The 14581-nt window shown below is 50.0% G+C and overlaps 1 protein-coding gene across 1 annotated transcript in view; it reads left to right on the top strand.

Moving 5' to 3' along the window:
* Window positions 1–1668: 1668 nt before the first annotated feature.
* The window catches only part of KIRREL1 (kirre like nephrin family adhesion molecule 1), a 67051-nt gene continuing 54138 nt past the window's right edge, over window positions 1669–14581 (top strand). The window contains exon 1 of the mRNA XM_042440590.1: window positions 1669–2024. Within this exon, the coding sequence (XP_042296524.1) occupies window positions 1967–2024 (58 nt within the window). The 5' untranslated portion in view covers window positions 1669–1966. The remainder of the gene's footprint in view (window positions 2025–14581) is intronic.

Genomic DNA, 14581 nt, shown 5'->3' with positions numbered 1-14581 from the left:
GGTGCCTAGGAACTACACAGTTTCCTAATCTATTCCTCTAGAGAAATATCGTTGGTAGCACAAGGATGTTGCTAATGGCCCAGGAATGGGGGCATTGGGCAGTAGCACAACATGTTTCCAGAACGTAAAAGGCCTCCTCCCGAGTCAAGGAGTGCTTCACGCTGCTGTTATTTCCCTCCTTTCTCTTCTCCAGCTGCGTTGGTACCGCATGGCTTTCTCTCCAAAGAAAAAGGTGCCGGGTGCAAGGACGACGTGTTGTTAACTGTAGAGAAAACAGCTCCCAAACACTCTGGCATCTCTTTGGCTCTCCTTTCCCAGCAAACCTCTTCCTCCTTGCTCATCCGGGTCTCAGGCTCCCCAAACCCAAAATGCGGGCAACCGTGGGCACCCCTGCATCTGGATGCAAAAATCCCACTGAAATGGTGGTTTTTAATGTCCCCCTAGAAATATTAGAACAGAATACAAAGGCATGGCAGAAATAATCCACTTTGAAACCACTTTAACTGCCATTGGTATAGTTGCTCTGGTGCCACCACAAGCTACTTTTTTTTTGCTTGCTGTGTGCCTTCCATTGTTTCTGCCTTATGGCGACCCTAACATAAAACTCTCTTGGTAAGATTTGCCCACAGGGGGTTTGCCACTGCCATCCTCTGAGGCGGAAGGAGCGCGACTTGCCCAAAGTCACCAGTAGCTTTTGTGGCTGAACTGGGAATCGAACCCTGAAACCACTATGCCACACCGGCTCCAACAAACTACAGTTCCCAAAATGTCATAGCCTTGAGCCTGGGCAGTTAAAGAGGTGCCAAACTGGGTTATTTCTCCAGTGTGGATGCAGGCCTGGAATTATAGTTCCTCTGGTTGCACGCTGTTCTGGCTATGGCTGGCCTCTAAGTAGAATTAACTTTCCCACACGAACCAATCGATCCCTCCAGGAGCCGTCCTTGCTGCTCCTCTCCCAGGGTCTGCCAGGCCTCCTTGCCCCTCTGCCCCCCCCAACCCCAGGGATCCTGGCTGTTTCCTAGCAGTGCCCTATATATAATGCAGAAGGGGGGGTCTTGGTGGTGGTGCTGGGGGGGGCAGCAGCCTTTTCAGGGGACGATGGAGCAGTGCTTCCCTCCTGCGCCACCAGGGGGCAGCGGAGAGCTTTGGGAGAAGCCCAGCCGGGCCTCTGCTGCTGGGACAACTTTCTCTCCTGAGGAGGAGTGGATGGGTCTCCTCGCGAGTCAGGAGCCCCACTGGGACTTCCCCCCGAGGAGACCCCTTACTCTCCGGGGAAGGGCAGGAGGATCGGGGCCCCGGATTAAAGGAGCCACTTGGACCCACTGAAGGAAGAAAAGGAAAGAAGGAGGAAGAAGAAAAGGGAGAGTAAGGAGAAGGAGGAAAGAGTAGAGGGAGGAAGAAGAGAAGGAGGAAGAGGAAAGAGAAGGGAGAGTAAAAGAGAGAGAGAATAAGAAGGGGAGGAAAAAGAGGAGGAAGGAGTAAGACGAAAAGGAGGAGGGAGAAGAAGAAGAGGAAAGAGTAAGAGGAGGAAGAAAAGGGAGAGGAAGGAGAAAGAAAAAAGTAGAGGAAGGAGTAAGAGGAGGAGAAAGAAAAGAAGAAGGAAGAAGCAAAGGAGGAGGGAGAGTGAGAGGAGGAAGCAAAGGAGGCAGCGGAGAAAGAGGGCAGAGGAGGGAGAAGACTCCCGGCGTTTGGAGGAGGAGGAGGAAGGGGGCTGGAGGGGGTCCCTCCGGAGCGCCTCCCCCTCTTCTTCTTCTTTTCTCCTCCTCCTCCTCTTTTCCCTCCTTCCTTTCTGCCTCTCCTCCTCCTCTTTCTGCTCTTTGAGCGCCGCGAGGAGAGAGAGCAAGAGAGGAAGCAAAGAAGAGAGAGCGAAAGAAGAAGCCCCGGAGGAGGAAGAAGGCTGCTGCTGTTGCTGCTGGGGATGGTCTGAGCAGAGGAGGCAGAGGGCTGGGGGGGCTGCTCCGGAGCGATGCTGGTGCTGGCCGTCCTCTGGGTCGCCTCCGGGTCCGGCGCCGCCTTCGCCCAAGGTAAGGCACCCCGCTTCTTCGGCTTTGCTTTGGAAGGAAGGCAGAAGAGAGTTGGAGGGGGGGGGGGGGGGGGGGAGCCCCAAAGGGAACACCCCCCCCCGCTTTGGGGGCGCCATGAGTGAGTTAGAGAGAGAGTGAAGCAGCCCCCCAAGAGACCCAAAGGGAGAGTGCCCCAAGAGTGCCCCCCCTTTTCCCTTTGGGACTCTGGAGGGAACTTCAAGCATCTCAGGAGGAGCAAGGGGTTGTTGTTTTGGGGGGGGGGGTGAGAGGGAGCAAAAGCCCCCCGCCCAAGCCTCTCCCCCTTCTTTCTTCTTTGGGATTTAAACGTACATCAGATATCTATTTGCAAGAGACTCAAAAATGCTGCCCCAGAGAGTCCTTGCTAAGGAGGGGAGAAGGTTGGAGTTTTAGGTTTTGGGGTCCATCAAGACACCCCCCCCCTTTGGGAGATGTTTGCTGCCAATGCCTATAGATCCCACTCTGCCCAGGGTCCCAGTTGCAATGGGGGGGGGAAGAAATATAGGAAGGAAAGGGATGCTGGGCTTTGGGGGGAGAAATAAGGGGGGGGATCTGGATTATATCAACCCTTCCCCCCTCCCTCCATGTTTGCAGATGGGGCTTTTGGGGGGGGTCCCTGCTTGCTTGCTTGTGGGGCTGGTGTTGCATCTGGTCGGGGGGGGAAGGGGGCTGAAACCCTAGGGATTTATTTTTTGGGGGGGATGTTGACTCAAGAGGGGGGGCTTATCCCTGGAGAAGCCTCCAAGGAATCCTGCTTTTCTGGGGGGGATGATAAATAATGCTGATGGTGATCTTTTATTGGGGTTTATTGGGGAGGTGTCCCTGGGAAAAAGGCTTTGGGGAGCCTTGGCCACCTGGGGAGGGTTGCTCTGTGTGTGTGTGTGTGTGTGTATGGGGGTATGACGTCATGGGATGCCTCCTCCCCTCAAAGAAAGACACACACACACACAATCCATGCACCCTTGATCCCATGGCATTTTTGCAAGTTCCTGGTCCTCCTGGGAAGAGGACAACTCCTTGGTCAAAGGCTTGCTTCAAGGACTCATCGCCCCAATGAATGTGTGGCTGCTGTTGTGTGCCTGGTTTCCAACATGGTGGACCTCTCCTAGGGTTTTCTGGGGCTGAGAGGGTGTGACTCACTCGCCCAAAGGGTTTCTTTTCATGGCCGACTGGGGACTGGGGTCCTGGTCTCTGGAGGGGGAGTCCAAGGCTCAAACCGTGAACCACGCTGGGTCTGTGTAAACGTACATGAGACTTTGGGTTGGGGGATCATGGGATACATCTGAGTGGGTTTGGGGATCATAGCATGCATACGAGTCTTTGTGGCTCGTGAGATGCATATGAGACTTTGTGGATCACGGGATTCATGTCAGTATTTGAGTTTGAGGATCATGGGATGCATATGAGACTGGCTGTGGATCATGGGATGCATATAAGTCTTTGGGTTTGGGATCATGGAATGTACATAGAGACTTTGGGTTTGGGGATCATGGGATACATATGAGTGGGTTTGGAGATCATGGGATGCTTGTGAAACTTTGGGTTTAGGGATCATGACAGGCATATGAGACTCACCCCTTCTGGATTCAGTGTCCCTTCTTTCCTTCCTTCCTTCCTTCCTTCCTTCCTTCCTTCCTTCCTTCCTTTCCTTCTTCTCTTTCCTTCAACAAGCAAAACCACGTTGACTTCTTCATTCCCTGAACAAAATCCATGAGGACTAGGAACTTGCAAAGGGCTGAGGTTTTTGTCGTGGTCCTGGTGCCATTGGCCGGTTTGTGTGTTGCTGAGTGTGTTTCTTGCCTGGATCTGGAACGTTAACACAACAGGAGACAAAAGTGTGGCACCTTTCACAGCAATACTCAATGCGATCATGGAGAGAAGAGAGCTGGTTTAATACTGGTTTCTTTACCAATGCTGCCAGACTGCAGAACTAATGCAGTTTGACACTAGATTTGTAGCACTGTTTATGTGTGGACTGGGTGTGAAGTCTGGTGTGATAGGCCTCCCTGCAGGATTCCAGCTGTCAAAGGCACAATCCTTGGGCGAACTTACAGGATAGATAAGGTGAGGATGCTGAGTACCAGCAAAGCTTGGATGGGCATCTCTTGGGAGACAGCAGGGCTAAAAGGGTCATGCATGGTGACCTTTGGGGGTCTCTTTCAGCTCCAGGACTGTCTCATCCTGTGCTGTTGGATCTAAGTGACTCCAGAGAAGATGGAGCCAGTTTGGTTTTGCTGCGCCAAAGACTAGGACATGGAGCAGTGGGTTCAAATTGGGAGACAGGAGATCCCACCTAAGCATTAGGATGAATTTCTGGACTGGAAGAGCTGTTTGAGAATGGACCTTTAAGCAGTGGTTGAGTGGCCATATTCTCAGAGGTTGTGCATTCCTGGCCGAAATGGGTTGCAGTGGATGACCCTTGGGGTCCCTTCCAAATCTTGAATTCTGTGTATTCCTGCATGGCAGAAGAGGGTTGCAGTAGATGACCCTTCCAAATCTAAGACGCCATGAGGTTGGGTCTGCCTTGGGGGGAATGGGGAAAGCAGGGGAATATTGGATTTTGGGGTCTTCAGTGGGGTGGGAAAGCAAACCCCTCTCCCCAAGTGACCTGATGGGTTCTTGGGTGCTTGTGTGTGGATGATAGTTGCTTTTTCCTAAAGGAAAAGGGGGGGGGCATGGTTTTGGCTGGCCCTGTGTGCAGCAGCCCATCTTGGGGAGCCTTGTGTGCATCCCCTGCCCAAAAGAATGGCTTCTTTTAAGCCAGCAGAGAAAGAGAGAAAGAAAGAGATCCAATTTCAGAGGGGTGTGTGTGTGTTTCATAGGAGGGTTGGGGGTCCCTCCATTGGCTGAGGGAGGCACAATGGAGAAGAATGGGGGCTGGAGGGGGAAGACCCTCCTCCTTCCTTTGCTGGCTGCATTCCTTTTAATTAAAAAAGAGGGGAGGAAGAAGAGGTCTGGAGGCAGAGGAGAAGAGAGGAGAGAGGGAGGCAGAGGAGGAGGAGTCTCTTTGCAAGGCTGGGAAGAAGGGAGATCTAGTGCCAAAGAGGAGAGGAGGAAGACCCCCTTCTTCTGGCATGCCTTGGGAAGCTGCTTTTGGGAAAGGGGGCCATATGGGAGAGGGCCAGAAGGCACTTCTTTGCAAGCAGTCTCTTGCATTCAGTTGGGTCTTCCCCCCCCTTTAAGCTGCCCAGAGTTGAATTGGGTTAATTTTTAACATTAATTTTGTTGACTTTGGGTGGAGAAGATACAGGGAAAGGGGTGGGTGGGTGATTGTTGTTGCTTTGTGCCTTCAAGTCCTTCCCAACTTACACCAAACATAAGCAAGATTCGGTTGTAGGAGGTTTGCATGGCCTTCCCCTGAGGCTGAGAGAGTGCGACTTTTTGTTTCCTGTTGCATGCCTTCAAATTGCTTCCGACTTATGATGACTTTAAGGTTTTCTTGCCATCCTCCGAGACAGAGAGAGTATTAGTTGCCTAAGTTCACCAAATGGGTTTCCATGGCCAAGCAAGGATCTGAACTCTGCTGTCCAAAGTCACAGTCCAACGCTCAAACTCAGCTCTGTTTCTGACTTATGGCAGTACTAAAGCAAACCTATCTCTTGGCAAGATTTGTTCCGAGGGGACTCTGCCCTTGCCATCCTCTGAGGCTGAGAGAGTGTGACTTGCCCAGGGTCATCCAATGGGTTTCCATGGACGAGACAGGATCCGAACCATGGTTTCCAGAGATGGGCAATTGCAGTGGGGTTTGGGGGTCCCATTCTATACTTGGGGGGCCTTGGAGGACCAGATATGGGCTCTTTCTTCTGCCTTTAAAGGAGACCTTTAGAAATGATGGAGGGGGATTGGGATGAAGGATAGAAAAATATGAGGGAGCGAGGGGGCCGTGCCGGCAGCTGTACCGAAGCGAGGAGAGTGCTGTGTGTGTGTGTTTCTGTGCTTCTGTTTCTGCTGGATGAGCTTCATCCCTCTTCATTTTTCGCTAAATAATTTTCTGTATTTTATCTAAATGAAAGCCATTCTTCTTCTTTCTCTCCCTCCTTCGCTCTTCGCTTTGCTCCCCACCTTCTTTCAATCACCCGCCAGGGCTCTTTCCATGACGGCGCTGTCACAAATTGAAATATTCATTCATTTTTCTCCCTCTTTCCCTGAGCTGATCTTTTTTTTCCTTTCTCTCTCTGAGAGCGTGGATTATTATTTTTCATGTTCTCCTTTCCCCCCCAGCTGCAAAAATGGATGGGGAATTAAAATGGAAAAGATTAAAGCTAATTGTCAAGGGGAAGGAGGGATCCGTAGCGTCTTAAGACTTGGAAGGGACCTCCAAGGGTCAACTAGTTCAAACCCTTAATACGACCCAGGAATGCCCAACTAAACCACTCCTAAATAGATGCCCAGCCAAAATCAGTTTAGAGGCCTCTAAAGAAAGAGAGGCCACCATTCTCTGAAGTAGTCTGTTGGAAAGAGACCCCAAGGGTCAACTATTCTGACCCTTTGCCTTGCAGGAATATCCAGCGAAAGCTGTCCTGGAAGATGCCCACCCAACGTACGTTGAAAGACCTCCGAAGATGGAGAGTCTACCACCTTCTGAGGTAGTCTGTTCTGCCCAAGTTGGAAGGGACCTCCAAGGGCCGTCTAATCCAACCCTTTGCCTTGCAGGAATACCCAACTAAAGCTCTCCTGAAAGATGCCCACCCAATGTCTCTTGAAAGACCTCCGAAGATAGAGCATCCACCACCCTCTTGAGGCAGTCTCTTCCACTTGAATTGGAAAGGGATCCCTTGCATTCCAGGAATACACAGCTAAAGCACTCCTGATACCTTTGTCACACAGAAGGACACTTGGCCTTGGCTGTGTGTGAACCAACACAGTGAGGAGTGCTGCAGTTGTGGGTCCATGCATGGCAGGTGGTGGTGGTTTGGATTAGATGGTCTTTGCGGCCCCTTCCAACTCAGTGTGATTCTACGAATGGGCTATCTGTTTTGTGTGACAGACAAATGGGTCCTCCTTGTGTAGTTGCAGTTGACCACTGTACAAACTTATGAAGGAGAAAGGGATTCTTATAGGTTTCCTGGGAGGGGAGCATATCTGGTGGGTCCCTGTGGGATGCTGGGGTCAGTGGATGTACTCTCCTGTCCAGTGCCCACATTTAGCAAACACTCTTCTTATCTTTTTTGCTTACACCACACAAAACTTCCAGGGGCCTCAGTCTCCTTTTTGCATTTTGGAGGGGGGCTGTGCTTGGAGAGAGTGGGCTGTCGGGGAAGTTGTCCCAGCATCCCCCTCCTTCCCCGACTCCTGTCTCCCTTCTTCCGTAGCAAAGCTGGGTAAATATTGTGAGCGGCACGGAGGAGATAATAGCAGTTTGACTGCCGATTGATTAGCGCCGGGTGGAAAGAGGGAGGCTGGAGCTGCTGCCCACGCAGGAGCCAAGGAGATGACGCTCTCCTCCAGCTTCCCTGCCAGGGTCATTACCAGCCATGGAGGAGGAGGAAGAGGAGGAGGCCAGACTTGGCTTGGGCACAGCTCCCAGGATGGGCACCATTTGTGGGTGCGACGGGATGGACAGGCCTCCCAAATGACCCTTCCCAAATGTGTTGGGTACATTTAGGTCAGAGAACGCACCTCTCTGTTTTTGTGCCCACCAGGATGTGGCCGCAAGCTGTGGGCCATTTGGTGCTCCTGACTATCCATCCCCTTCTTCTTTCCTTTCTCTTCCCTATCTTTGGTCCTCCCAATGATTTGGGCTTCAGCTCCCATCATTCCTGACTGTTGGCCAAGTTGGTTGGGACTTCTGGGATCTGAGACAAATGACGACCAAAGGCTGAGAACCATTAGAGCATCCCACAGATACTCTCTTTTGAATGCACTTTGTTCCATGGTTGGTGGATTGAGGAGAGCCTCTGAGTGTGTGCAGAGTGTCTTATTTTATGGTCATCAGTCTGAGGGGTCTCCCAGGTCAGAAATAGCCCTGTCCATCTTCTTGTTGTGTGTCTTCAAGTCATTTCAAACATGGTGAACCTATCATAGGGTTTTCTGTGCAAGTTTTGTCAGAGAGGGTTTGTCATTGTCATCCTCTGAAGATGAGAGAGTGATCCATGCAAGGTCACCCAGTGGGTTTACATGACCGAGCTGGGATTCAAAGACTGGTCTCTGGGGTCATATTCCAGTGCTCAAACCAGTGCACCACTGTAGCAGTGCCAGCGTCTCTCTTCCCAAATCCAAGCTAATCTGATGGTGGCTTGCTGCCTTTTCCCACACCGGCTTGCAAGCGGGCATCCTCAAAGGCTGGCATTCCCTGGGTCTCTGCCCACCCTCCCTTTGCCGTCCTCCCCGTTTATCTGTCTATCAATCACTGCAAGCTTGTCTCCGTCTCCATCAAAACTGATCTAGCGAAGAATTGCTCTTTCTCTCTTGGGATTCATTCAGTGCGCAAACATCTCTCTGGCGCTTATGGAGACTTGCATAGCTGAGAAAATGGCAAGTGAATGGGGTCTCTTCCTAGCTTTGGCACTCGTTTCTCTATTTTCAAAGGTGGAAATACTTCTCCGAAAGTGGAACATTAGGCCAAAATGTGACTGGTATTTCTTTTTCCCCTTTGGCTCCATGAAACTAGCCCCTGATAACTTCTCTGTAGCCCTTGGAGACGTTTTATTCATTTAAATATTTTTTATCTTGTCCTTTATTATGGGATCCCAAGATTGTGGACTATGTCAGTAGTTTCCTTTATGAAAAATGGCTGGATGGGAATCTGTGAGGACAACAATATTTTGGGACGTGGATTTGGGAAGCTGTACCAGCATGGGTTACCAAAGTTTTTAAAAGGCATTTTAAGCAATCGGTCCAACTCAAACAATTAAAAGAACATTAAGCACTTATTACAGAGAGAGAGAGAGAGAGAGAAATAATGTGTTCAAAGAAGACAGATTAAAACTAGTTAAAATGAGATAAAAAGGAATTACAACCCTGTACAACGGTTGGGATTTGTGTAAAACCAATTAGGTCTAAAAGGTTTTTAAGGAAAGAGCTATGTTTTAGCAAAATCTGGTGTTGGAATGGCAGCAACGCTGGTGCCAATCTGGCCTCCAGGCAAGGATTTTCAGTATTTGGGGTGCCATAGCAGCGAAGGCCTTGCCTCTGCAACCTATTGCTCTTATTCAAGGATGCAGAAGGAGGATCTCTCTGGCAGACCTCCGATCTTGTCCTGAGGCTCTCTTTCAAGTACAGATGTCCCAAGCTTTTTGGGACTTCTAGTGCCATAACAGCACCTTGAACCCCGTCTGGAAGCATATTGGTAGCCAGTGCAATTCATTTCAGACTGGTATTGCATAGTTTCCACATTCCATTTCCATCAGCAGTCTGGTTGCTGTCGTTTCCACCAGCGGTTGCTTCTGAGCCATCTTCAAGGGTGGCCCCACATATGCACATTATAAGTAATCTTTCGCAGAGCGATGAACAACAAATGGACTACTGTAGCTGGGTTGTCTTTGTTCAAGAAGGTCTGTATCTGGAGCAGGAGTCAAATCTGGTGCAGTGCACTCCAAGCTACAGTGACGGAAGATGGACCTTGGTGTATTCCCTGCTCTTTTAGGGAGAGTGCAGCCCTATCCAGGGCAGGTCACTTACCCAGTTCCTGGGCCGAAGGATTGTCAGTCGCTAGAGTTGGGATTTGGCTACAATTCCTTGGCCCTCGTCCAGCCCATTACGACATCTGGGCACTGGTCCAGCGCCTGGCACACAACCTCAGGCGACCCCAAGGACAAAGAGACACAGCTGACTGATGGCACTCCACAACCCCATGTGACCTTTGCCAGCGGCTTCATATAGATATTGAACGGCACAGATAGACAAGATGGAGTCCTGTGGCACTCCATTGGGCTGGCCAGGCATCCCATGGTGCTACTCTCTGGAGCTGACCTATTATGGCTAAGAACTAGTGTAACACATTACCTCCTCCTCCTGTTGAACTAGGATTCGTTTCAGTTCTTAATGACAGGATAATGTGGACAGGATGCTTGAATCAGCCCTTCCCGCCCCATGTAAACTAGATGTCCCTTGGGGTTCCTTCCAGCTCTAACCCTGTGACCCCCTTTGAGGGTGGTGGGCTCTCCCTTGTTGGTTGTCTTTAAAGAGACTTTGGATGGCCACCTCACAGTGATGCTTTTGTTGTGGGTTCCTGCGTGGCTAAAGGGCATTGGACTGGGTGGTGGTCCCTGGGGTCACTTTCAGCTCTGGGATTCTATGATTCCCTTAAATCTTTGAGGTGAAGAATGGTCTTTCTTAGAAGGTGGTGGTGGACTCTCCATCTTTGGAGGCCTTTAAACAGAGGTTGGATGGGCGTCTCCAGCCTTGGTTCCCATGACTGATGGCCTCCTCCAAACGGAGGGCTACCCTGTTGATCTTTCTGGATCTCTTAGTGGTTCTTGACAGTGTTGATCATGGTGTTTTGCTGCACCCAAACCGCGCAGGGCTTTATGGCCAACTACTTCGAATGGTGCCCAGAAATGAACCTGTTCCCAGTTTCAAGGAGGAAGTTGCATTTTCCCCTATAAATAACCAGGCTGCATCATTTTGGATCATCTTTCCTTTTCCAAAGCGAAACCCCAGGGGACTCCATGGATTCAGACAGAGGGTAGTGAGTAAGTGGCGAGTAGGCTGGGCTCATAGACAGAGGGAGAAATGGGCGGATTGCTTTAAAATGAAGAGGAGGAGAACTGGGGATGCCCAAACATGCAAGCCTGGGGCCATGTAATCCATCCTCAGCCAGGCAGGAGACATGCCAAGTCTGGGCCAAACAAGGAAACAAGCCAGGTTCTGTTGGGATTCCACCTCTTACCTCCTTTTTGTGTGAATCATTGTGGTGTTAATGCCTTTTGCTGAGCACCACCTTCTTCCACAAAGAGGAGAGCCTGGGGCAAGTGACTATGTCAGACACTACTTGAAGGCCATGGTAGCGAGGGATCCAGATAATTTGAACCTCCCCGCATGGACTCTCCTTCTTTTGGGGTGTGGGGACACAACTGCAACACCCCAACTCCAATATGTTGCCTTGAGAGGGTGGTGGAGTCTCCTTCTTTGGAGGCTTTGCAACAGAGTCCCAGGGAGGGCTTGGATGGGGTCTTCCTGCATGGCAAAATGGTGTTGGACTGGATAGCCCCTTAGGATCCCTTCCAACTTTGGGATCCCAGGAATTGGCACTTTGCTATGTTCCAGCAATGCTGTGTTTTTGTATGCTAGAGAGGGGGACAAGTCTGGGCATTGCCCAACTCCTGGGCTTGCAAGGGAGAAAAATCCCAGAACTGAAGATTTGGAAACAGAATCACTGGGGCGGGTCGCGGCCTGTATTTATTGCACAGCCTGGGAAAGTTCCTTTTATTTTGGCAGGGAGAGGGACTGCTTAACTATTGAGAGAGGAAGGTTGTCTGGGAAAGGTAGTCCCCCCTAAAACAAAAGGAGAAAGAATTTCCCCATACTCTTGAGTATTTGTTGAGCTTTCCAGGTCATAGCTGCAGCAGTGAAATCCCAAGTGGCCAAATGCCTCCGGTGACCTTTGTGATGGCTCTGCGGTTACAGCAACCCTGCAGAGTAGGCTTTGTGCCCCTTTCCTAAGCCAAGGAGTGAGATTCCCAGCCAAGGGTGAGATCTCTGAGAGGGAGAACTAGATGGACCCCAGTCCCAAAACAACACCAGAGGCTCCCATCTGCCCAAACTTTTATGGGCAGCCAAAGGTCTCTACCAGAGTCCCAAGGAATTTCTCTGGAAGAGGGAACCATTGTGGGAGCCCAGCCATCCATGAAGCCACTGAGGCGGCAGAGAGAAAGGGACGGGGGTGATTTCGCTGGAATTAGAGGAAAAGGTTACACAGTACTGTATACTGGTATAATGTGATGCCTTTCCATTTTGAAGTCTGGAGTTGGTGCATTCCTTCCAGCTCCATCCCTAATAGCTTCTGAATGTTGGGAATCAAGTGAAAGAATCCAAGCTATGGATGCATTTCTAAAAATCCTGGAGGAGTAAACTACCCAGTGGGAAACTGAGTCCAGCTTGGGGAGATATTTTTGAGGAGGGGGGTTACTAAATGCCCTGCAGAGGGACATAGAGGCCCAAAAGAAGGACAATGTAACCCACCATCCCCAGTGATTGGAAACCCAAGCACCATCCAATAGCTTCAGGTACCAAACTGGTTTCTGCACATCCCTCCAGGGGCTGTTTGCCTCAGAATAATAGGAGAAGCTATTATTAAGACTAATTTTCTCTCCTCTCTCTTCTAAAGCAGCTTTTTCTCTCTCTTTCAAAAGCTGCCTGTGAACAATGCATTTCTGCAGGCAGCTTATGGACAGGGAAAAGAATCAATTAATGGATTGCATTCTGAATCTGGACAGTCCTGAGCTTGTTTGCGCCTGTGCAGAAGGGAGGGAAAGAAAAGAGCAAGAGCAAAATACCGAGCGTTTGATGCAAACCCAGATTGCCCATTTCAACCCCCTGGCAAAGTTTCTCTCCTGCTTTCCATTAATTTCCATTTTGCCTCCTGATGGACACTTAGAGCAGGTGACACAACTATCGCGATAGAGACAGTCTTTCCAGGACATTCACTTACATAAAAAGTCTTAAGACCAGAGTTGGGGAAAATCAGGAGCTGGACTCAGGGATGGTCCTAATCTGACCCTTGGGGAGCTGGGCAGTCCATGGGGCAGATGCAGAGGGCAGACCTCTGGCTGTTCTCTAAACCAACCAACCTCAATTAATCTAAGGCCTCTCCTCCTCCTTTTGGCACTCAGAGCCCCAATCCGCCCCTGCTCTAAAAGCCACTTAAGGAAATTGGGAGCGCTGCCGGAGCGGAGCTGCCAGGCTGCTTGGAGATTAAAGGGCTTAACGCTTTGCCTTATGGCCGCGGTTGGGGTTGCCACACCGAAGCGTATGCTCCTCTTTCCAAGTCCAGGCAATTTTCTTGCCGCTTATGCCTTGCCTTCTTAGCTGCTCTCAGTCAGTATCCTCCCGGCTCCATCTTCACCACATGCAACCTTTAATTTTTGCTTCTGGGTCCATCCGGCTGCAGGGAGGAGATAACTTCAGGCGGCAAAGGACACAATCCAGTGTGGTCACGGTGGCACAGCGCCACATGAAATAGAGTTAGCTAGCCCTGTGCCCAGACGTTATAGCCACTCTGGGGTTAAGGTTGTCAGATTTCTGAGCCTCCGGTTTTTGTGGGTCACCTCCAGGCAGGGAACAAGGGTGCAAATTCTCCCACTTTTGGCAGAGAATTTGCTCCAGGCAAGAGGAAAGGGCTGGATGTATGTCTTCAGCTCAACTTTAGAGGAGCAGCTTCGTACCATTTGCAAGGCTTCGTTGATTTGTTGGTGCAACCGGCAAATAATCTCCAATTGGTCTTTGTCGAATCCTAGAGTTGGAAGAGACCCCAAGGTTCACCCAGACCCTTCTGCCATGGAGGAATATGCATTTCCTTGCTTAGTTTCCCCCTTCACTCTGCTCTGGAACCACCTTCTAGCTCAGAGATTCCCATACTTTGGTCTTCCAGGTGTTTTGGACTTTAGCTCCCAGCAACCCCAGACATCTTGGTCAACAGTCAGGAATTCTGGGAGCTGAAGTCCAAAACACTCAGAGGACCAAAGTTTGGGAATCGCTGTAATCTAGCTAGAACCACGCAGGTTAGATGAAATATTCCATTTACCGCTTCCTTAAGTAAATGAGAAGGAATCATCCTTTCACTTCATCATAACCTGCGAACAGCCCCTTCGGGTAAGATCTCTGTCTTTAATTTCCAAATAGGAAAATATTCTTCCTCTTTATATATGTGTGTGTGTTTGAATGGCAAGTTGTGAGTCCCTGTGGTTGGTACCTAATGCACAATGCTTAATGGCATCCCCAGAGGCCATTTTCTCTCCATCTCAGGTTTTGGCCTGAGACAATCCTGTCTTGTCATACTATTTTTTGATGGTTGCGTTGGTGCAGAGGCTCTCTTTTGGCCTGTGTGGGGTATAATTTTCCTAATTTTACGCACGTACGCACAGTGCAAGCAGGTAGGGAATTGGGAAGCTCTTCTGAGCTGGTTTCTTAAACACAAAAGATGAGCAATCACGATTATGTAGATAATTCACCAGTGGGTTGGAGAATAGCTTAATTCATTCTTGCAGTAGGAGGAAAAAAGCCAGGCATGATGCTCAGAAGGACCAGCTGGATGGGAAACCTGTGAAAATGACAATGCCAGCAGCAGCAGCAACTGCTGTACATTTTGGGAGTGCGTCTGAGATGTTGTAATCCAAAAAGAGCATTTAGCCAGGTCAGCTTTTGCACAGTCCCCTATGATGCCACCTTTTCCATTCTCTTTCTCTGTCTCTTTCTCTCCCTCCTTCAAGTTTCTCCAAGGAAAACAGGTCAGACAGGTGACACTTGGCTTGAAATCGGGACTCTTGAAAAAGTGCCAGTGGTCTTGGTTGACCACAAGCTGACTATGGGTCAATATTGTGGTGCAGCGGCCAAAAATAGCCAATGCAATTCTGGGTTGTCTCCAGGTTAAGGGAAATGAT

This window comes from Sceloporus undulatus, chromosome 9 (assembly GCF_019175285.1).
Source record: "Sceloporus undulatus isolate JIND9_A2432 ecotype Alabama chromosome 9, SceUnd_v1.1, whole genome shotgun sequence".
Taxonomy (NCBI): Eukaryota; Metazoa; Chordata; class Lepidosauria; order Squamata; family Phrynosomatidae; genus Sceloporus; species Sceloporus undulatus.
Note: the sequence above shows the minus strand (reverse complement) of the source record. Positions and strands in the feature narration are given on the sequence as shown.